General features: G+C 45.7%; 1 protein-coding gene across 1 annotated transcript; it reads left to right on the top strand.

Moving 5' to 3' along the window:
* CASC3 (cancer susceptibility 3) lies at positions 791-23,137 on the top strand. The gene is given in 15 exon segments (XM_021067024.1): positions 791-1,066; positions 1,069-1,094; positions 1,471-1,498; positions 2,515-2,552; positions 13,856-14,014; positions 14,104-14,255; positions 14,794-14,970; positions 15,140-15,825; positions 17,920-17,984; positions 18,522-18,636; positions 18,879-18,977; positions 19,233-19,447; positions 20,067-20,189; positions 20,376-20,439; positions 21,412-23,137. Coding segments are annotated over 14 exon segments (2,109 nt in total). The 5' UTR covers positions 791-864; the 3' UTR covers positions 20,400-20,439; positions 21,412-23,137.

Raw genomic sequence — 23,482 nt, 5'->3', positions numbered from 1 at the left:
CGCAACCTCATGGTTCCTAGTCTGATTCGTTAACCACTGCGCCACGAAGGGAACTCCTTTTTTCATTGCTTTAAAATGTCTTGCCAAATCCAAAGCATTCCCTCATCTACCCGTCTGGCAACCCTTAACAAAAAGGAAATCAGGATGTTTTACCAACTCCAGTTCCTGTGATTATCTCTTTTTAAATCGGCTCTAAAATCTTGGTAAGATTACAGTTATACCTGCTTGCACTTTGGGAGAGGTGATGGCTGGGGTGGGAAGACCCATGACGAGGGAAGAGGAAATGAGAATACAGGGATAACATTGCAGTGCTGCAACACTGAATCCTCAAGCTTCATTGCAGACAACTGGTTTCTCTTCCACCCTTTAGCTTAAAATGGACTGGTTTGACAAATCTGATGCCGCACTACGGCTCTAGAGGTTTACCTTGATTCGTGATTTTACAAACAAATGCAGTAAAACGATCTGCTTCAAACGTAGGCAGAAACAAGAAATGGAAAAAGAAAACCATGAAACAGCATTGCCGCTCTGAAGCTGTGACAGGTCAACGCTATCCATTGGCAAAGCCCAAGATGGCCGGGAAAGGAGCCGGAGGAAGCTGCGGGAGCACAGCTCCCCTCGCCCGGGGCCCTACCCAGGGGAAGTCTGGGACCATGCCACGCCCCCTTACGGCACTATTTGACGCAATTCGACTCGCCCGCAACGTGCCGCAGGGCGCCAGCCCCGCCTCCAGCCCCACCCCCTGAAAAGGGGCGACCAGCCCCACTAGTGAAGCATGCTGGGACCGACTCTCGAGCCTCCCGGCAGCCCCTGCGACGGGCGCGGTACGTAAGGAGCTGGCCAGCGGCGGCCGTTCTCCGTAAGATGGCGGACCGGCGGCGGCAACGCGCTTCGCAGGACACTGAGGACGAAGAATCTGGTGCTTCCGGCTCAGACAGTGGCAGTTCCTTGGCGCGGGGCGGCGGGAGCTGCAGCGGCAGTGTTGGAGGCGGCGGCAGCGGCTCTCTGCCCTCCCAGCGCGGAGGCCGAGTCGGGGCCCTTCATCTGCGGCGGGTGGAGAGCGGGGGGCCAAGAGCGCTGAGGAGTCGGAATGTGTGAGTGCGCGCGGGCGGGGCGGGCCGGGAAAGGGGGCGGGTTGTAGGTGATGATGGGAGGCTGGGAGTTGATGGTAGATGGTGGGGTGTAACGTGTTCGAGAAGGGGAGAGCTGTCCCAGTGCGGTTTGCATCCGGAGCCCCAAGGGAATAGGAGGGGTCGGGATGTCTAGAAAGAGGGCAGAGCTGCTGTGGATGGAAAGCGGATGTTTATTCAGTAATCGGGACTGGAGGGGAATAGACTGGACCTTCCTCGGACGCAGTTTGTTAAAGATGTATCTTTCCTCGGCTCCCTTTGCAATCATTTTGTATTCAGTCTCCAACTCTCCATCCTCTGGAAATCACAGAACTAACCCATGTCTTCTCTTTTCCTTCAGGAGAGTGAAGATGGCATCGAGGGCGATGGTAAGTAGCATCGTGACAGTTTTTTGCTCATAAACGTAGGTCACCTATTTCCAGCAATTGACATCCTCTTAAACTTAAGGATTTGGGGCGGGAGGAGGAATTCCACAAAGAGGCTCTTGGTAGCATAGTGCTAAAGAGCATACGTTTTAGCAGTATAATCTTGAGAAAGTCATTCTCTGAACCTATTGTCTCTGCATATGGGGGAGTATAATTTTATCTACCTCATAGGTTGATGTCAGAATTTTTTTTAACTCAGTGATTTTTATTACATTCGTAGCTTTTTTTTTCTTTTTTCTTTTTTTTGTCTTTTTAGGGCTGCACCTGCTGCATATGGAGGTTCCCAAGCGAGGGGTCCAATCTGAGTTGTAGCTGTCGGCCTACGCCACAGCCGCAGCAACACAGGATCCAAGCGGTGTCTGCGACCTACACCACAGCTCACGCCAACGCTGGATCCTTAACCCACTGAGCGAGGCCAGGGATCGAACCCGCAACCTCATGGTTCCTAGTCAGATTTGTTTCCACGCTCCACTATGGGAACGTCTTGTTACATTTATAGTTAGACAACGATCACCACAACCCAATTTTTTTTTTTTTTTTTTTTTTTTTTTTTGTCTTTTTGTCTTTAGTTGTTGTTGTTCTTGTTGTTGCTATTTCTTGGGCCGCTCTCGCGGCATATGGAGGTTCCCAGGCTAGGGGTCGAATCGGAGCTGTAGCCACCGGCCTACGCCAGAGCCACAGCAACGCAGGATCCGAGCCGCGTCTGCAACCTACACCACAGCTCACGGCAACGCCGGATCGTTAACCCGCTGAGCAAGGGCAGGGACCGAACCCGCAACCTCATGGTTCCTAGTCGGATTCGTTAACCACTGCGCCACGACGGGAACTCCCCACCACAACCCAATTTTGATGTCAGAATTAAATGAGAGTTTTAACTTCACCCACAACAAGCAGTCAAGAGATGTAATTATAATAATTTCTGTTGATTTTTTTTTTAATCTGTTTCTGTTTTCTTTCAGCTGTTCTCTCTGATTACGAAAGTGCAGAAGACTCAGAAGTAAGTGTGATAGGTTCTTTTTTCTATGGTGTAGGTTGGAAAATGTATTTTTAAAACTGTGCACATCTGTGGTTCAAAAGTACCGTGACCTACTTGGACCTCCTCTTGTGCATTTTTTCTTCGTTTATGCTTCTGAAAAACTATTATAAAAGGTCTTGTTTAGTTACATCAAGGGAAGCTTGGTGTAAGCCTCTTCAGGCTATATGTCTTACACTGTTAGCAGTTGGCTTTTCACCCTATTTAAAGAAAATAAGGTTCTAAATAAGAGAATGCGAACATCCCGAGCGAAGCCCTTCAGAGGATGTTTGACAGTCCCTTTTTATGATGCCTAAGTAGTGAAGCCAGCCAGTTGGATATTTTTTCTGAGTATATCTGAGACCTCAAAAGGGTAGGATTCTAAGTGGTTTGTGTCAGAAATATTTCTCAGTTGATCGATGAGGTTTTCTGTCTTTAACAGAAAATTTCCCTGAGCCAAACCTTTAGGAATTTGTTTTGACTGGATAAACTACTAGAGACACTATCAAAATGACTACTTGTTTCCTGGGGTCGTTAAATAGAGTCCGAAGTTCTAGACTTTGGTCATGGACTTATATGCAGGAAGAATTGGATTATGCATGAAAGTTTCATCCTACAAATGTTTCTTTCTTTTTTTTTTTTTTTCTTTTTTTAATATTTAATTTTATTTTTGGCCGCCCTTCAGCAAATGGAGTTCCTGGGCCAGGCATCAGATCTGAATCACAGTTTCAACCTGTACTGCTGCTGTGGCCTGATCATTAACCCACTGTGCCAGGCTGGGGCTCAAACCTGCGTCCCAGTGCTCCAGAGATGCTGCCAATCCCATTGTGCCACAGTGGGAACTCCTCATCCTACAAATTTTATAGAACTGTTACTACATATTAGACTTTTCACTAAGCTCTGGAGATGTAGCAGTGAACATTATAGTAAAATTTTTCCTTCAGAAGTCTTAAAGCTGGAGTTCCCACTATGATGCAGTGGGTTAATGCTTCACTGCATTGCTGCAGCCATGGTGTGTGTCGCAGATGCAACTCAGATTTGATCCCTGGCCCGGGAACTTCTGTATGCCTTGGGTGCAGCCGAAAAAGGGAAAAAGGAAAAAGAAATCTTTCAAGTTAGTAAGGAAGTCAGACAAACATAAAGGCAATTATAGCACTTGGCGACAACTGCTAGGGCATAGGCTTAAGTAGTGTGTTAATGGCTGGATGCTGAATCCATCTTAGCAGTCAGGGAAGAATAAATTGAGTTAGCCAGGCAAACCATGTTCTAAGCAGAAGGAACAACAGCTGCAGGAGCCCAGAGACAGGAGAGAAGATTGAAAGTAATTTGGTGTGGCTGGAACATTGTTGGGACAGGATGGATACCAGAAGTAGACGCAGATGAGTGAGCAGGGACTAAATCATGCAGGGCTTACTTGTTCTTTCTCTTTATTAACTGCCTGCTCAGTGCCAAGAGCTCTACTAGGCACTGGAATAAAAGAGACATGGACACAGGGACTTTACATTCCAGGTCAGAGGGGGAAAATATAGACAGGCAAGTAATTACAGTAATGTTTGGTAAATGCCATGGTATCAGGAGCATAGGGCGCTTTGAGAGCACATAGCAGGGGCAACTGATTGGGTTTAGGGTGTTTGAAAAACGCTTACAGGTTCCATTGTTCAAACAGAGACCTAAAGGATGAGTCAGAGTTAGCCAGGTAGAATTGTCTAAGCAGAGGGAGCCGTATGGGAGAAGGTCTAGAAAGGATGGACCGTATGGTCAGTAGATGTGAAAAATTTAGTATGACTGCTGGAAAGGAGGAATCTCAGTCAAAATCTTTAAGTACTTTACAAGCCAGGTGAAAAAGCATTTGGATTTTATTCTACAGAATTAAAAAAGCACAGCAGTGTTATATTTTATTTTTTTACAGCCGCACACACACTACATGGAAGTTCCTGGGCCAGGGATTGAATCCAAGCCGCACCTGTGGCAACACTGGATCCTTTAGCCCACTGCACTGTGCTGGGACTCAAACCTATGCTCCCACAGCAACCTGAGCCATTGCAGTTGGGTTCTAAACCCATTGTGCCAGGGCAGGAACTCCCATAACAGGATTTTAAACAGGAGTGTGATGTGGATTAGACTTCAGATCCAAGGAACACCTACGTGAAACAATCTTACTGAAACAGGATCTTGCAGAGGGAGGGAAGACTCGGATTTATATGCTGAGATCCCAGGTTGCCGTTTATTCACAGTAATATTTGACAGTTTCTATTTTTATGAGTTATTTTGTGTGCAGTGGGGAAGTTGATCTGATAGCAAGATTCGAGACAGAAAAGCTACTTAAGTAAGCTATTGTAGAAGTCTAGGAAAGCAGTAAGTATGGCACGCCATGGAGTGGTGGCAGTGAAAATAAAGGTGGACAGCACTGAAAGTTATTTAGGCTATGGCATTGGCAGGATGTGGTTGATGAGATGATTTATTTTCTCTGAAGTCAGCAGTAAAGTTGTCTACAGAGAGTAAAAGGGAGATGAGAGGACTTGGAGTGAGTGTTTACAGTAGTCATTAGAGAACGGAAACATTAGAAAGACTGCCAGGCAGTATGGAGTGATCACTGAGGTTTGGTGATTTTGGAATTTGTAGCAATTTACTATTCTGTGTATAAATGAGTTCGGAAGTTACTCTAATAGCAAAGAAAGAAAGGCTGCTGCTGGAGGCTTAAGTGTGAAGGTTGAATTGTGGATGAGGCCAGACCGGAGGCAGAGCACAATGTTAGGATGGTCCAAGGAGGGTGATGAGGCCCTAAAGAAGTGGCAGTGGCACTAACAAGACACAGATTTGGAATTCCCGTCATGGCGCAGTGGTTAACAAATCTGACTAGGAACCATGGGGTTGTGGGTTCGATCCTGGTCTTGCTCAGTGGGTTGAGGATCTGGCGTTGCCATGAGCTGTGATGTGGGTTGCAGACGCGGCTCAGATCCCGCGTTGCTGTGGCTCTGGAGTAGGCCAGCGGCTACAGCTCCGATTGGACCTCTAGCCTGGGAAACTCCATGTGCCTTGGGAGCGGCCCTAGAAATGGCAAAAAGACATAAAAAAAGACATAGATTTGAGAGAGATCTAGGTGGTGTTAACAGAACTTCTCGATTGGTTGAATGTGGAACCGGAATTGAGGGGTCAAAGGGATGCCCAGGTTGGAGAATGGTGGGACCACAGGAGGGCGATGTCAGGAAGGACAGTGTTGGGTTAAGTTTTGGATGTTTTGAGATTGAGGAAAATATGGAACTTTGAAGTGGCAACATCTAGTATATATTACCTGAAATTTAAGAGAGAGGTGTGATCCTGCCACGTTACATAAGATAGTCACCATCCAAATGTGGCTATTTAAATTAATTAAACTTAAAAGTTCAGTTCCTCAGTTGTAATAGCCACATTTTTAAGTACTTAGTAGCCATACGTGCACAGATAAAAATATTTCTATCATCCCAAAGAGTTTGTTGGACAGTACACTAGTCTAGATTAGAAAAGACACTTGATATCTTGCCTTTCATAGAAATCTGTTACTTGCTTGCATTTCTCCTTGGTTACTAACTGTGTATATCTAGACAGTGCACATTAGTCTTGTCTGTGTCTTTTTTTTTGGCTGCACCCACACCATGCGAAAGTTCCTAAGGGTCAGGGATCGAACCTGAGCTGCAGCTGCAACCTATGCAACAGCTTCGGCAACTCTGGATCCTTAACCTACTGGTGCCTGCTGGAGATCAAGCCTGCCCCTCAGCAGCTACCTGAGCCACTGCAGAGACAACACCAGATCCTTAACCCACTGGGCCACAACAGGAACTCCAGTCTTGGCTATTTCTTAAAATTTGATCTCTTAGTCTAGAGGTTAGTCTTTCATCCCTTCCTTTTCTTTACAGTGTATCAGTTGAAAAGATTTTGATGGTTGCTCACTCATGGTACAGCTCAGCATGCCTTCTCTCTCCTTTGTTTTTTTTTTCAAATTCTTTCCATGGACCTGGAAAATACCGATGTGAGCCAGAGCTTTTTATTTACATAAAACTGACTGGAGATCACCTAATTTTTTTCCCCTTATAGATCACTTGCATTTTTTTTTTTTTGGTCTTTTTGGGGCCGTACCCACAGCATATGGAGGTTCCCAGGCTAGGGGTCTAATTGGAGCTGTAGCTGCAGGCCTGCGCCACAGCCACAGCAAGGTGGGATCCAAGCTGTGTCTGCGACCTACTCCACAGCTCATGGCAACGCCAGATTCCTAACCCACTGAGCAAGGCCAGGGATCAAACACACAACCTCATGGTTCCTAGTTGGATTTGTTTCTGCTGTGCTATGGCAGGAACTCCTCACTTGCAATTTTTGTATAGATGGTTCCAGTATATTTTCTTGAAGGTCCAAAAATTCTGCTAGAATTTGTCTTGGAATTGGTCATTCTGGATCAGTGCTCACAGGTATGAGATGTGCTCTCCACTATGTTATGAACTTCTGTCCAAATACTATTTTCCTATCTTCAGTATTTGACCCTTTCTCTCTTAACCCTTTGATTCTGTTCCTTCATTTCCTTTTCATTTTTAAATGTTTTCTTTCTTTTCACTTTTTATTTTTCATAAGGCATTATTGTTGTGTTCATTAACTCTTGTGTTCTTTCCAGTTTCAGAATTTGTATTTGAAATGATCTTTTAAAGATTTCTAATACCTGGGGAGTTCCCATTGTGGCGCAGCAGAAGCAAATCTGACTAGGAACCATGAGGTTGCGGGTTTGATCCCTGGTTTCGCTCAGTGGGTTAAGGACCTGGCATTGCCATGAGCTGTAGTATATAGGTTGCAGATGCAGCTCGGATCCCACGTGGCTGTGACTGTGGCATAGGCTGGCAGCTGTACCTCTGATTCAACCCCTAGCCTGGGAACCTCCATATGCCACAGGTGCGGCCCTAAAAAGCAAACAAAAAAAAAATTTCTAATACCTTCCTGAGTTTTTTCATTTCATTTTTGAATTTTTCTAATTCTGATTGGTGTTCTTTCATGCCTTACGTAATATTCTTTTTTTAAAACATTTTTTTTAGGGCTGCACCCACGGCATATGGAAGTTCCCAGGCTAAGGGTCGAATCAGAGCTTGTGTTCTGAGATTTCCTACTTTTATTCCCTTCTCTAATTTGTTTTGGACCTTCTCTTTCCTTCATTCCTTTTGTCCCTCTTCAGCTGGACAAAATTTGATTCTCTTCTCAACAGTTTTATATGTTGGACCCTGTCTTGGAAGGGAGTCCAGGAATCAAGATTGGTTTTAAGATTTCAGAGGGGTTAGACTGCTTTAGCCCTTTCAGACCTTATTGCAGGACCTTTAAATTCACATTCTGTTGGAGACCATAAAACCCCTTCTGGTTTCAACTGTAGTTCTTAGTTTTGCTTTCTGTTGAATACCTGTTGTCTAGTTCAGGGTTTTCCTGTTTTTAGGTTCTTTTATTGCTCTTTGCTTTCTCCAGCACTGATGCAGATTTTGTGGCTATTGATGCTTCATTCTTATATGTTTATATTTTGGCGCCTGGGGGATACCTCATGACCTAGTTTTGTTGTAAATGCTGTCCAGAGGAAATTTTTTTTTTTGTCTTTTGTCCTTTTTAGGGCTGCACCCGAGGCATATGGAGGTTCCCAGGCTAAGGGTCTAGTTGGAGCTGTAGCTGCTGGCCTACGCCACAGCCACAGCAACGTGGGTTCCAAGCCGAGTCTTCGACCTACACCACAGCTCACGGCTGTCCGGAGGATTTTGATTTTGATTTTTCCATTTCATGTGGAGATTTGAAGATATGAAAAACTGTGCCGCTGTGGCTCTGTGGGTTAAGAACCCAACCTAGTGTCCATGAGGATGCAAATTTGATCCCTGGGTTAAATAAAGAGCCATGGTTGCTGAAGGAGCTCCTGTTGTGGCACAGAGGAAATGACTCCAACTAACATCCATGAGGATGCGGATTGCAGTCCCTGGCCTCGCTCAGTGGGTTGGGGATCAGTGTTATCATGAGCTGTGGTGTAGGTCACAGATGGGGGCTCGGATCCCACGTTGCTGTGGCTGTGGTGTAGGCTGGCAACCACAGCTCCAATTTGACCCCTAATCTGGGAGCTTCCCATATGCCGCAGGTGTGCCCCTAAAAGGGAAAGGAAAAAAAAAATGCTGCTACCATTTCCCCAGAATCCTCCAAGAAAATTCTTCAAAGAAACTAGGACTTCCATAAGGAAGCTAGAGGGAAGCTAGCTAGAAAGAAGGCTCTGAAGTCAAGAGAGGGTTTGGTGTTATTTTTTTACCAGTCATCTTTTATTGAATGTTAATTCTCCTTAGGATATGAAAGGACTCAGGGGTGCCAGGCAAGGGTCCAGGTCAGGAATGCAGGGTGCGCCCTCTTCGGTGGTACTTGCACAGCCGCTCATGTTTGAGTTCCTTGTCAGAATGACAGTAGTTGAGAAGCGTATAAGGCAGAATCACCATAGAAAGCCCAGCAATGCTCTGTTTGTTCACATTGACATATTCGTTGTAATACAGGCTATAACCTCTTTGAAATGTTCCTGCATTGCCTTTGGGGGTAAAATCCTGCATCAGTATCCACCTTAGGGGCTCCCATATTTGATATCCAGAAGCTTCTTCCCTTGCAGGGGCATGATTGATGCCAACAGTCCTGGCTCTGGTGTTATTTTTTAAGTTGGAAAATCGAATATGGTTGAGGAATGAAGAAATGAGTAGAAAGAGAAAGAAAAGGGAGGGGGGTAGGTAGGTAGTAAGTGTACTGGTGTCCTTGAGAAGCAATAGGAACCAGACAGGAAAAACATCTTCTGGAGTTCCCGTCATGGCTCAGCAGAAACAAATCTGACTAGTATCCATGAGGACGCAGGTTCGATCCCTGGCCTCATTCAGCGGGTTAAGGATCCGGCCTTGCTGTGAGCTGTGGTGTAGGTCGCAGATGCAGTTTTGATCCCACGTTGCTGTGGCTGTGGTGTAGGCTGGCAGCCACAGCTCTGATTTGACCCCTAGCCTGGGAACCTCCATTTGTCTCAGGTGTGGCCCTAAAAAGACACACACAAAAAATCTTCCACAGTAATTATAGAGAGGTGGGAAGGAAAGGTGTATAGGGAGGAAGCTGGTGTTTCTTTCTTTGTTTTGTTTTCCTTGTGAAATAGAAGGAGAGATATTAAGAATGATTGTGGGGAGTTCCTGTCATAGCTCAGTGGTTAACGAATCTGACTAGGAACAATGAGGTTGTGGGTTTGATCCCTGGCCTCACTCAGTGGGTTGAGGATCCGGCATTGCCGTGAGCTGTGGTGTAGGTTGCAGACTTGGCTCTGCTCCCGCATTGCTGTGGTTGTGGTATAGGCTGACGGCTACAGCTCCGATTCAACCCCTAGCCTGGGAACCTCCATATGCTGCAGGTGTGGCCCTCAAAAAAAAAAAAAGAATGGTTGTTGGTGGAAGGGCTGCTGTTACTGTGAGTAATGCTGCTATAAACATTAACGTACAAGTTTTTGTGTGCATGTATGTTTTCATTTCTCTAGAAATGGAGTTGCTGTGTCATGTGATAACTCTAATTTTTTGAAAAATTGCCATACTGTTTTCCAAAGCAGCTGCATCATTTTTCATTCTCAGAAGCCGTGTATGGGGATTCTGGTTTCACCACATACTCAGCAGCACTTATTGTCTTGATTTTTTGATTCTAGCCATCCTAGTAGGTATGAAATGGTATCTTGTTTTGGTTTCAAATTTGCTAATGACTAATGATATTGAGCATTTTTTCTTGTGTTTTTTGGCCATTTTTGGTCAGTTTTCCTAGGAGAAGTAGCTATTCACTTAACCTTGTCCATTTTTTAATTGGGTTTTTAAAATTATTGAATTGTAAGAGTTCTTTATATATTCTAGACACGAGTTTCTTCTCAGATATATGATTTGCAAATATTTTTTCCCCATTCTGTGGGTTGTCCTTTTTTTATTTTCTTTCTTTTTTTTTTTGGTTTTCGGGGCTACATGAGCAGCATATGGAAGTTCCCAGGCCAGGGGCTGAATCAGAGCTGCAGATGCCAGCCTTCACCACAGCCCCACAGCAACACCAGATCCAAGCCGCGTCTGTGACCTACACCACAGCTCACAGCAATGCTAAATCCTTAACCCATTGATTAAGGCCATGGATTGAACCCACATCCTTATGGATACTAATCAGGTTCATTACCACTGAGCCACTATGGGAACTCCAAGGTTTCAATTTTGATGAAGTCCAATATATTTATTTTTTCTTTTGTTGCTTGTGCATTAGATGTCATATCTTCAGAAGCTTCTGCTAATCCATGCCAAAGCCAAAGTCAGGTTTTCTTCTAAGAGTTTTAGCTCTTACATTTTAGGTCTTTGATCCATTCTGAAGTTAATTTTTCTATAACAGATGAGGTAAGAGTCTAACTTCATTCTTTTGCATGTGGCAGCTTTGATCAAAGACTGTGGTATTTAAGATTTTTTTTTTAAGTGGATCAGGTTCACTTTGAAAACATATGTATCAGTTCCAGGTCAGACTAGTCTGAAGTGTGTACGTGAAAGTGGATGGCTAAAGTGGAGGTGAAGACTGAGCTCATTGCCAGAGTCTTCAGATCAATGACAGGATAGGCCCAGGCAGAGGGGTACAGGTTTCCCCCTCAGTCTGATAGTAGAATGTCCCCCATGAAAGCTTTAGTAGGCTGAAATGGCTTAAAGCAAAGAAGCAATTACCTTAGGACACATCTTGCCAAAGAATGCACAAAATACACCAAGATAAAGCACGAATGCTCAGACAGTTCAGTGCTATGACAGCTTGATGCTGAGAGGCTGAGTATAGTTCCCAGGGCTGGAGCTTGGTGGTACCACTCTTTCTACTTGGGGTACGGAGCTGCCTGTATGACAGCTCAGCGCAAAACAAACACTGAGTGCAATTTTCACTTTTGCCTTTTTTCTTAAAACAAAAGTCCTCCTCAAATTTCTTTTGAAAAACAGGCACTAATGTAGGTCTTTCATAATGCAAAGTGGTGTAAAGTAAATTTTTGAGAAGCCGGGGATACCTGTATAGCTAGGTATAAGAGCTTCGGAGGAGCATGAATTTAAAATGAGGTGGAGGGAGTTCCCGTCGTGGCGCAGTGGTTAACGAATCCGACTAGGAACCATGAGGTTGTGGGTTCGGTCCCTGCCCTTGCTCAGTGGGTTAACGATCCGGCGTTGCCGTGAGCTGTGGTGTAGGTTGCAGACGCGGCTCGGATCCTGCTTTGCTGTGCCTCTGGTGTAGGCCGGTGGCTACAGCTCCAATTCAACCCCTAGCCTGGGAACCTCCATATGCCGCGGGAGCGGCCCAAGAAATAGCAACAACAACAACAAAAGACAAAAGACAAAAAAATAAATAAATAAATAAATTTAAAAAAATAAAAAAAAATAAAATGAGGTGGAGGAGTTAGACCTGGAAGAGACACTGAAGATGAGGAAGATACCAACTCCTCCTCTTACTCTTGAAATGTGTGGGGAATGGAAAAATGAGCTAAAACTTCTGCATGGGAATTCTGCCAGGGAAGCAGAGCTAGGCTTTCAAATTGGGAAGGGTGTTCACTGCAGGAGTCAGCAGTAGGGGAGTTTGTCTCTGGAAAAGGGTTTTGACGCCAGCCCACAGTCAAAGAAGCTTGCTCCTAGGGTAGTACCTTGGCTTCAGTTAGACCAAGCTTGGACTCTAATTTGGAGTCTTCTCAGCACTGTGTTACTTGTATCTTTCTGTCCTGCCCAGGAAACAAAATTAGTTTCTCATTTAGAATAAAAGAGTTGCCTCATTTGACATAGACTAGTGGGATAGCGCATAAAACAAAGTTCTCTCATTAATCATGCTGATACTATTTTAAGATATCTGAATTTGGTGTGGGGAGGGAGTGTCAGGAGAGGGGAATAGTAAATTAAGGTCTCAGAAACACCAGTGAAGATTCTTGGAATTTCTGCTATAGAACCTGCAGGGAACATAGGCCCAAGGAAAGAAAAGCTGTGGGTGGGAGTTCCCGTTGTGGCTCAGAGGTAACGAACCTGACTAGTATCCATAAGGATGTGGGTTCAATCCCTGGCCTTGCTCGGTGGGTTAAGGATCCGGTGTTGCCGTGAGCTGTGGTGTCGATCGCAGATGCGGCTCGGATCCTGCATTGGCCGTGACTGTGATGTAGGCCAGCAGCTGTAGCTCTGATTTGACCTCTAGCCTGGGATGTGGCCAAGGGTGTGGCCCTAAAAAGTAAAAAAAAAAAAAAAAGAAAAAAAGCTGTAGGTAAAGCCCTCATTCTCATAGTGTGGTGTCAGTCTCTCAATTCTCTGGGTTTCATAAGTGTCACCTTTTTGAGAATCCTCACCCAAAACACTTAGAGGTGGAAATATCCTGATATGAAGCAAGGAATAAAGGGGAAGGGGACTTAATTGGCTTGTCTGGGGCCAGTCAGGCAGTCTTGACCCTGTTTGAAAAAAGGTCAGAAACAGCTTGAAAGCTTCTCCCTTCATCAGGAATCTCACAGAGAGTCTTTCTGGTCAGGTTCCTGAAACCATCCTGGGCTTGGAGTTAGGAGAGGGTCTGGTACAGATTGAGTGTCAGACCCAGTGGTAGAATGAGAGACCACGGCACATGCGTCTACCAGGTGGCAGAGGATCACTGGTCCCCTGATGTGTTAACCCACCACTGGGGACCAGACCATCTTCCCTTGAATCCATTTCTTTGTGTCTTTACAGGTCTCTAAACCTACCTCCTAGCCCATAGCTCTGCTGTGGCTGTGGCGTAGGCTGGCAGCTGCAGTTCCAGTTCGACCCCTAGCCTGGGAACTTCCGTGTGTTGCAGGTGTAGCCCTTAAAAAAAAAAAAAAAATGGAAAATTTTATTTTAAAACTTCTTGTTTATTTATTTTTGGTCACACCTGCAGCATATGGAGTTTCTCAAGCCTCAGTTGTAACCCATGCCACAGCTGCAGCAATGCTGGATCCTTAACCCACTGAGTGAGGCCAGCGATTGAACCTGCATCCTCATAGACACTATGTCAGGTTCTTCATCTGCTGAGCCACAATGGGAACTCCTTCTTTTTTGTTCTGTTTGTTTTGGAAAATTTTCAGATGTATTCAGGAGTTCCCTCATGGCTTAGCAGGTTAACAATCTGGTGGTGTCATTGCTGTTGCTTTTGTTACAGCTATGGCTGGAGTTCGATCCAGGCCTGGGAACTTTTCCATGCTGTGGGTGTGGCCAAAAAAAAAAAAAAATCACTGTCCAGATATTGTTTCCGTAGCTGACAGGGAAATTTTTTTTCAGGGTGATGAAGGAGATTATAGTGAAGAGGAAAACTCCAAAGTGGAGCTGAAATCCGAGGCCAATGATGCTGCTAATTCCTCAGCAAAGGAAGAGAAAGGAGAAGAAAAGCCTGACTCCAAAGGCACTGTGACTGGAGAGAGGCAGAGTGGGGATGGACAGGTTAGTACCCACCGAAGGCCTTCATTTGGGTTCTAGAATAGGCGCTCTTAACCTTGGAGTGAGTAAGGAGCCCTTTATCTGTCTGACAGGAAAGCACAGAGCCTGTGGAGAACAAAGTTGGTAAAAAGGGCCCTAAACATTTGGATGATGACGAAGATCGGAAGAACCCAGCATACATACCCCGGAAAGGGCTCTTTTTTGAGCATGATCTTCGAGGGCAGACTCAGGAGGAGGAAGTCAGGTAACAGCTCTGTAGTATGTTAGTACGTGTTCAGTGCTTACTGCATGCCAGGCACTTTGCTAAGTGTTTTAACCTGTATAATCTCATTTATGAGTCACAACATTTTGAGGTATGTACTGTGATTATCCTTCTTGTACAAATGAGGAAAGTAAAGCTTAGAATATTTAGGAACTCTGGTGGCGGAGCTGGGATCCAAACCCACATCTCCACCGCCTTCTTTAATCTGAGGCTCAATCTTCTGGGATATGAAATACCTGGCTAGGCAACCTTATAGGATAGAGGTGTTTCCAGAGTACTTTGAAGTAGTTTGAAGTGAAGTCTTTGCTCGTTTCTATTCCTGTTACGTTGGAGCCCAGCAGGCCCTGAGGTGCTGTGATTCACTCTTGCTTTTGAAAGGTCCGTTTTGTGTAACTTGTCTGGGAAGATGGAGAGACTACCTGAGTTCCTATTGTTTCCCTGCCCAGCCCTGTTTATTTCATGAACATCTTCACTCGGTAGAGTCTGCCAACCTGAGACACTTTTCCCTGGTTTCAACCAGACCCAAGGGACGTCAGCGAAAGCTTTGGAAGGATGAGGGTCGCTGGGAGCATGACAAGTTTCGGGAAGATGAGCAGGCTCCAAAGTCCCGACAGGAGCTCATCGCTCTTTATGGCTATGACATCCGCTCAGCTCACAATCCTGATGACATCAAACCCCGAAGAATTCGGAAACCCAGGTAAGGAACTTTTGGAACCTACACTATTGATATTTGCAGGAAAAAAGCTCTGCTTTTTAAGGTGCCAGTCCAGCCCATAATTGAATGGATGAGGAATATGCAGAATCTCCTGACCCTCAGTTTATACCTCAGTGGCCCCTTTCGTTATTTCACTTTTCCATTTGTTCAGGTTTGGGAGTCCTCCACAGAGAGATCAAGGCTGGATTGGTGAGCGGCCAAATAAGCCCCATCGCCACCAGGGTCCTGGGGGCACCCTGCCACCAAGGACATTTATCAACAGGAATGCTGCAGGTACTGGCCGCATGTCTGCTCCCAGGAATTACTCTCGATCCGGGGGCTTCAAGGAAGGTCGTGCTGGTTTTAGGCCTGTGGAAGCTGGTGGGCAGCATGCTGGCCGGTCTGGTGAGACTGCTAAACATGAGACTAGTTACCGGTCACGGCGCCTGGAGCAGAGTCCTGTAAGGGATCCATCTCCAGAAACAGACACTCAAGTGCTTGACAGTCCTGAGAAGGAAGAGGCAGCCCCAGAGATACCAAATCCTGCTCCTGACACTACACCTCCGGCCCCTGACAGGCCTATTGAAAAGAAATCCTATTCCCGGGCAAGAAGAACCAGAATCAAAGCTGGAGATGCAGTCAAGGTTGCAGAGGAGGTCCCGCCTCCACCTGAAGGGCTGACCCCAGCACCTCCAGTCCCAGAAACCACACCACCACCACCTGCTAAGACTGGAAACTGGGAGGCTCCAGTGGATTCTACTACCGGTGGACTTGAACAAGACGTGGCCCAACTAAATATAACAGAACAGAATTGGACCCCAGGACAGCCTTCGTTCATGCAGTCACGAGAACTTCGGGGTAGGTACCTTAGGGTTAGTGACTAGCTTTTTTCCCTTTGCATCATTAGATTAGGGGCATGAAACTTATGTCTCTCAGGGATGTGGTGTTTGACAGTATCTTCATTTTCATTAACCGCAAGAAATGGATTCATAGCGATATTCAGTTAAAGACCTTGGAGCAGTTTTAGCTATTACACAAGGCTGTCCCACTGCTTTGCTTACTCTTAACTGATCAGTCGTCAATATTGAGCTCCTGAGTGTAGATTCCTTTACCATTCTCTATAGAAAAAGTGGATAGTTATTATTTGAGCTAATATTTAAATGGTTCAAGGCAGAAACTGCATTTGAATTTGGATAAGTATCTCTTTTTTATTTTTATTTATTTTTTTACTTTTTTGTCTTTTTGCCTTTTCTAAGGCCGCTTCCCGTGACATATGGAGGTTTCCAGGCTAGGTTCGAATCAGAGCTGTAGTCACCAGCCTATGCCAGAGCCACAGCAATGCGGTATCCAAGCCGCGTCTGCAACCTACACCACAGCTCATGGCAACGCTGGATTCTTAACCCACTAAGCAAGGCCCGGGATCGAACCCCCAACCTCATGGTTCACAGTCGGATTCGTTAACTACTGTGCCACGATGGGAACTCCTGGATAAGTATCTCTTAATCTCTAACTTCCTAAGTCTTCAATGCCAGTAGAATTTTCTGTAATGATCATGCTTTTATTTTATTTTATTTTATTTTATTTTTTTTTTGCTTTTTAGGGCCGCACTTGGCGGCATATGGAGGTTCCCAGGCTAGGGGTCAGATCAGAGCTACAGCTGCTGCCCTACACCATAGTCACAGCAACACAGGATCCGAGCTGCACCTTCGACCTACACCACAGCTCATGACAACGCTGGATCCTTAACCCACTGAGCGAGGCCAGGGATCGAACCCACAACCTCATGGTTACTAGTCGGATTCATTTCTGCTGCACCACAGTGGGAACTCCTGATCGTGCTTTTAAATACATGTAATGTGGCCAGAGTGACTGATAAACTGAATTTTTAATCTAAACAAAATTTTTTTTTTTTGCTTTTTAGGGCTGCACCTGTGGCATACAGAGGTTCCCAGGCTAGGGGTCTAACTGGAGCTACAGCTGCCGGCTTATACCACAGCCACAGCAATGCCGGATCCTTAACCCACTGAGTGAGGCCAGGGATCAAACCACAACCTCATGGTTCCTAGTCGGATTGTTTCCACTGCGCCACGATGGGAACTCCTGAATGTTTAATTTTAATTAATTGAAATGTAAATAGCCACATGTGGCTAGTGGATATCATGTTGGACAGCATAGTGCTAGAGACTAGGGCCTCTCTCTTCTACTCTCGTTTATCCTTTTTTATCCTCCAGTTAGATCAGATGATCTTTTCCTTAGTTTCTGAAATCTAACTTGAACTTAAAGGTGGGAAATCCTCATGTGGACTGGGGATTTCAGCATTCTTTTCTGGTGTATGTGATTTTTGAACACCAAAAACCAGGGTAGGGAAAATTGGACCGGAGTTGATCTTTGGACAGAGGAGTACACGCTCCTACCAGTACCTCATTATCATTGGAAGACAGTCTCTGAAACATTGCTTTTTTGTTCTGCGTCATCTTTGGCCGGAGGAGCATCTCTTCCCATACTTCTAGCCTAGACCTCTGTGGCCAGGAATAATCAGGAGGATTAAGAACATCCTCCCCTTTCCAGCTGTTACTCAGAAACTTTAGGGCTAAGGTCTTTCACTGTGTTTGATAGCGTAATATGCTAATTATAATCTCCCAGGGATTCAGTACAGGGAAGTATTTGATGGGACAATTTTGAACTTGCATTTTCTCCCTGAAGGTTTGTTTTTGTTTTGTTTTGTTTTCATGTTCAAAGGCTGTTATTGCTATGTTAAGGTGGCAGGCAGTGGGGGCAAATTTCCAATGCTGGCGTGACAGGAAGCAGAGATAGTTTAAAAGGAATTTTGTCAGTTTAAAAGAAGAAAGCCATTCCCCTTTTGGGTTCTTCAACCTGTCACTTGTTTGAGATAACTTTAGTCCCATTTACATCTATCTGCTCTGCAGCGGTGACTGTTTTGATGTGTTCCAGGTGTACCCAACCACATGCACATGGGAGCAGGACCTCCGCCTCAGTTCAACCGGATGGAAGAAATGGTACAGAAGGGGGCAAAGGGTAGATGGAGGAGGGTGCATGTCACAGGCCTCTCCACTGTTTAAACCAAGTCGGGTTTCCCATATTTATTTCTTTTTTTTCTTTTTCTTTTTTCTTTTTGGGCTGCCTCATGGCATATGGAGTTCCCCGGCCAGGGATCAGATCCAAGCCACATCTGTCATCTATCCTGCAGCTGCCAGATCCTTTAACCCACTGTGCTGGGCTGGGGATCAAACCTGTGTCCTGGCGCTGCAGAGATCCTTTAACCCACTGTGCTGGGCTGGGGATCAAACCTGTGCCCCTTGTACCACAGCAGGAACTCCTGCCATGTTTCTTTTAATCTGGGTCTCCAGAAATTTAGGGTCCAAGGTTTGGGTTTAGATCTTGATGCTTTTTATTAGTTTTTCAGTTCATTTTGCAGATACTTTTTTAACACTGCCATGTACCAAGTCAGGTTTTGTGGTACCTAAAGAAGGGTGGAACTTGGTATGAGAGTCAGCCCTCTGGAAGTCTTGCTCAGACCTCTTTCTTTATTTCAGGGTGTCCAGGGTGGGCGAGCCAAACGCTACTCATCTCAACGGCAAAGACCTATGCCAGAGCCCCCTGCCCCTCCTGTGCACATCAGTATCATGGAGGGACATTACTATGATCCCCGTGAGTTTATTTTTACTGTTGGGGTATCTTTTTTGGCAGGGGGACGTGAACTAAGAGACCAGCCTCCTGCCTCCCGAATTTCTCCTTTGACCTCTCACAGTAGTTAACAAACATTTTCCGGTTGCTGTTTTCTTCACATGGAAAGTTGAGAACATCTTTTCAAGAGTTTGGGGGACAAGGAGACTTATCCATGTGATGTGAAGAGTGAGGGTTTATGAGAGTCCCAATGTGATATCTTACAGTGCAGTTCCAGGGACCAATCTATACCCATGGTGACAGCCCTGCCCCACTGCCTCCTCAGGGCATGATTGTACAGCCAGAAATGCACCTACCCCACCCAGGTAAGCTCTGCACCTCTGCTTATATGCTTCCAGTACGTGAGGATATGTGTTGGGTGCTTCACAAACCTCATCCTCCTGAGCTCTATGCTGCTTGCTCTGAGGCTGGCCACTTTGGCTGCTTGGGCAGCAGCCCCTCTTGGGTCCATCCTGAGGACTTCCAGCATGAGCTTGTCTGTGCTGACCAGTCCAGCCAGGCCAGCCCTTGGGAATGGTGTTAGCTTTCATTTCAATTTTTGTTCTCCTCTCCTTGTCCAGGTTTACATCCCCACCAGACACCGGCACCTCTGCCCAATCCAGGCCTCTATCCCCCACCAGTATCCATGTCTCCAGGACAGCCACCACCTCAGCAGTTGCTTGCTCCTACTTACTTTTCTGCTCCAGGCGTCATGAACTTTGGTAATCCCAGTTACCCTTATGCTCCAGGGGCACTGCCTCCCCCACCGCCTCCTCATCTATATCCCAACACACAGGTGAGATGGCTAATGAGATCTTCCTAGGTACACATCCTTTAAATCAGACAGGAATATAGTATGGGGAGGATGCCCAAGGAATTTGAGAGAACATTTCAATGCCACTCCTTTGCAGGTGGCACCAGGATGCCTCTTTGTGGTCAAGAGCTGGAAATGCAATTTATGTAATGGCTAGCATCTGTTTATTCGCTTCCATTTTTTTAATGGTGTTTGATGCAAGTGTTTTGGTATGTCTTAGGAGGCCATGTCTGCTGTTTAGTCAACTGCATAAGAAAGCTGTATTCTGTTTACTAGCCCTATCCCTCCCTGTACTGTTTAACTCCCAACAGGTTGACACCATCTGGTATCTGGAGTGTCACCACTGAACTCAGTCTCTTCTGTTTGTCAGCTGATGGTAGGAATTAGATAAGAAAGCTGGCCTGTACTTTGAAGAAATAGGAACCGTATTAGGACAAATGAAGGCATAAATGAATAGCGCTTCATTTTAAAGGGGAACAGCTTAAAGATTTAAAAAATTATAAATTCCCAGTGCTCTTATTTTTGCACCTGAATGATGTTTTTCTGTTCATCATAGTTTGAATGAATTCATTCCTTTTTCTCCTTGCTTACTGGGTCCCAGGCCCCATCGCAGGTGTATGGAGGAGTGACCTACTATAACCCCGCCCAGCAGCAGGTGCAGCCAAAGCCCTCCCCACCCCGGAGGACTCCCCAGCCGGTCACCATTAAGCCCCCACCACCCGAGGTATGAGAGCTCCTCGGGAAGGAGCTCTAAAAGAGGGATGCTTAGGCCACGTATGACATTGGCGGGCTTTTTTTTTCCTTCAGATTTCCCTCCTTTTCTGGGTGTGTTTCTATGAAAAATGGTCTCTCTCTCTCTCCTTTTTTTAATATAATCACCTGATAACAGATTCCAACTTTATTATTTCAGGTTGTAAGCAGGGGTTCCAGTTAATGTGAATGTCTGAATATTTTAAATCTAACATCATATGAAAGTAAGTGCACAACTTACTGTGACTCTTAGAACATTCTTAAAACTAATGTTCATGCTTAACAAACAATCACCTAATTAATGCTTTAAGTTGTAATCATGGGGTAGCTTGGGTTGGGAGAGGCTTAGAGGAGACCCCACACTTGCCCATTTCTTTCTTTTATGAATGCAGTGAGCAGGGTTGAGTAGAAACCATTGTTAATTTGGCAGCATGTCATGTGGGAGCTGGAAGGAGGAAATGCAGGAGGGCATTCCTTATTGAAGAAAGGGGAAATCTAAATCTCAGTGAGAGGAGTTAACAGTAGAGCCAATTCTAAAGATCATGGAGGAGAAGGGCTATGAGGGTCTTGTTGTGTTCTGCTGTTTGGTTTTACTTTAAAAATACATTATATAGGAGTTCCTGTCGTGGCGCAGTGGTTAATGAATCCGACTAGGAACCATGAGGTGGCGGGTTCGGTCCCTGCCCTTGCTCAGTGGGTTAACAATCTGGCGTTGCCGTGAGCTGTGGTGTAGATTGCAGATGCGGCTCCGATCCCGAGTTGTTGTGGCTCTGGCGTAGGCTGGCAGCTACAGCTCTGATTCGACCCCTAGCCTGGGAACCTCCATATGCCGCGGGAGTGGCTCACGTAAAGGCAAAAAGACCAAAAAAAAAAAAAAAAATACATTATTTAGAAATGTGGCTTTTTTTTTTTTTTTAGGGCCACACCCACAGCGTATGAAGGTTCCCAGGCTAGGGGTCCAAGTGGAGCTACAGCTGCCAGCCATAGTCACAGCACTGCGGGATCTGCAACCTACACCGCAGCTCACCGCAACACGGGATCCTTAACCCACTGAGTGGGGCCAGGGGCCAAACCCTCATCCTCATGGATACTAGCTTGAGGAACTTCCAAGAATGTGGCTTTTTGAAAGTAGTTTGTAAATGTCCAAAAAGCCCACTAACACTTTGGTGGTTCTTCCCTTTTCCCACCCCCGTCAGGACAACAGAGGTGAGAACCCAGGAGAGAAGAAGAATACAACTGGCTGTTTGCTACCGGGAAGGCTTCAAGGATATAGGGTGGCTCCTACCAGCCAGCAGCTGAGTGAGGAGGACCCCACCTTCCTCTGAGGAGAGGCTCTGTTGGAGAAAGGGAGAAACAAGTGGACTTCCTCCCGTTTCCGGTCTTTCCTTGAGTTGGCTATGCTCAGAGGAGCCGGGATCCAGACAGCCCCAGCTTCTGAGACTACATCTAGGAGTCCACGTTTTTTTTGCTCATCTTCACTTTCTGCTGGGAAATTCACGTGTCTTCTGCTCCCAGGGAAGCTCCTTCCTGTTTATTTTGTTTTCTAAGGTGTTCATTTTTAAAGCCTGGCTTCTTGTTCTGAAATTAATGTTCTTTTAGTTTCCCTCTCTCTCTCTCTCTCTTTTTCTCTGTCTCTGCCTTTAAATGAAACAAATTCATTCTCTGGTTTGCTTGCTCCTCTGGTTTCCCTTTTGGCTCTTCCTTGCATCCCAGATAATTGAGAACTTATTTCCTGGCCAGTCTTCCCCCACCAAGTGTTCAAAGAGCTGGCCTTTCATTTTTGGTTGGCCCTTGTCATTGTACACTTGGACTCTCGTAACTCTTCTAACCCTATGGTAACAAAGCTGTCTGCGCAGAGTGTCCCATTGTGGAGAAAATTTCAAAGTGTCTGGTAGGAGCTCTTGTTCTTGACTTTGGTTTTTAGGACTCTGAGCCTCCATTAGTCTCTGTACCCTGGTAGGCTTCAGTCCTCAGCTGAGGGCAAAGTCTCAACAGTGAGGAAAGATGGCAAACCAGATGCTTTAGTGAGAAAAAGAAGGTGGAGTGGGAGCCTTTGCACCTTAGGGGTATGTATTCACACAGTCCTTGGGGCTCAGCCTCTGAGGTAAGTGGAACTAGAGGGCTCTGCTCTTCTTTCCATCCCTTCTATCACTCCCTCATTGCTGTGGACCAATGCATCTCTCAAGAGGCAAATATTACCCAGCAGGCAGTCTTCCTTGTCCTTTGCAATTGCTCTTCTCCATGTCTTTCCTGCTACAAGTGTTTTAAATGTTACTACCTTATTTTCCCCTAAGTTTTACTCCTCTCTTTGCAAACAGAAGATACCACACCTGGACTTAAAGTCTAAGAAAGCCAGTCACTTTCAGGGTAAGGGCTCCTCCCTCTTTTCCTCCCTCTCTGGCACTGAGCCACTCCCCTGCCCCCTCTGCAGAATGTTACTGCAGCACTTGTGTCTGCCAGGGGTAACTTGGCCACTGTCCTTGTCCTTCTACAGAACCTGAGGGAGAAGGTGGCAGCTGTGTCTCTCCCCAAGTAATGTCACTAATTCTGTTCCTTCTCTTTAGCAGTTGGCTTAACCACTCTTGAGTCACAGGTGTGGGGTGGGAGGGGAGAGAGGCACTCAAGCTGTAACCCCCAAGCATGAAATGACTGAGAGATTCTTCTAGGGGTAGCTGGTGGTTGTGCCTTTTGTAGGCTTTTCCCTTTGCCTTAAACCTGAAGATGTCTCCTCAAGCCAATGGGCAGCATGCCCAGATTCCCAGACCTTAAGACACTGTGACAGCTGTCTCTGTTGGTCCACTGTGTTTTGTTGCAAGAATTTCTCCACATGTATTGTTGTTGTTTGTTACTGTTTTAACGGGTGCACATATGTGATTGCCATTGTATCTTTGGAGATAATAAAATTTAGACATGTAAACTTGGCTCCTTCGCCAGTGTATTGCATGAATCTTAATTTGTGAGCAAGGGAAGCAGACTCCCTGATTCCCTAGAGTCACAGCCACAACTCAGACTTGTGAAATGGAGGCCCAGAGGGGATGAACCCCTACAAGGCCACAAGTGACTGTACTCCCTGTCAGTGAACTTTCCTAACCACATTGCCACCAGAATATGCGGTCCCTTAGATTGGGAGTGACAGGGACATAAAGACTAGTAAGATGCTGCTTACCTACACGAAGATCCAGTATCCCTCATGCCTGCCTTGAGTGTTTGGTAAGTTTTGCCAGGTGATGCTCCAGATGTCAGTACAGCTGTGCCAGGTCCTGGGAG

The sequence above is a fragment of the Sus scrofa genome, chromosome 12 (assembly GCF_000003025.6).
Source record: "Sus scrofa isolate TJ Tabasco breed Duroc chromosome 12, Sscrofa11.1, whole genome shotgun sequence".
Classification (NCBI taxonomy): domain Eukaryota; kingdom Metazoa; phylum Chordata; class Mammalia; order Artiodactyla; family Suidae; genus Sus; species Sus scrofa.
Note: the sequence above shows the minus strand (reverse complement) of the source record. Positions and strands in the feature narration are given on the sequence as shown.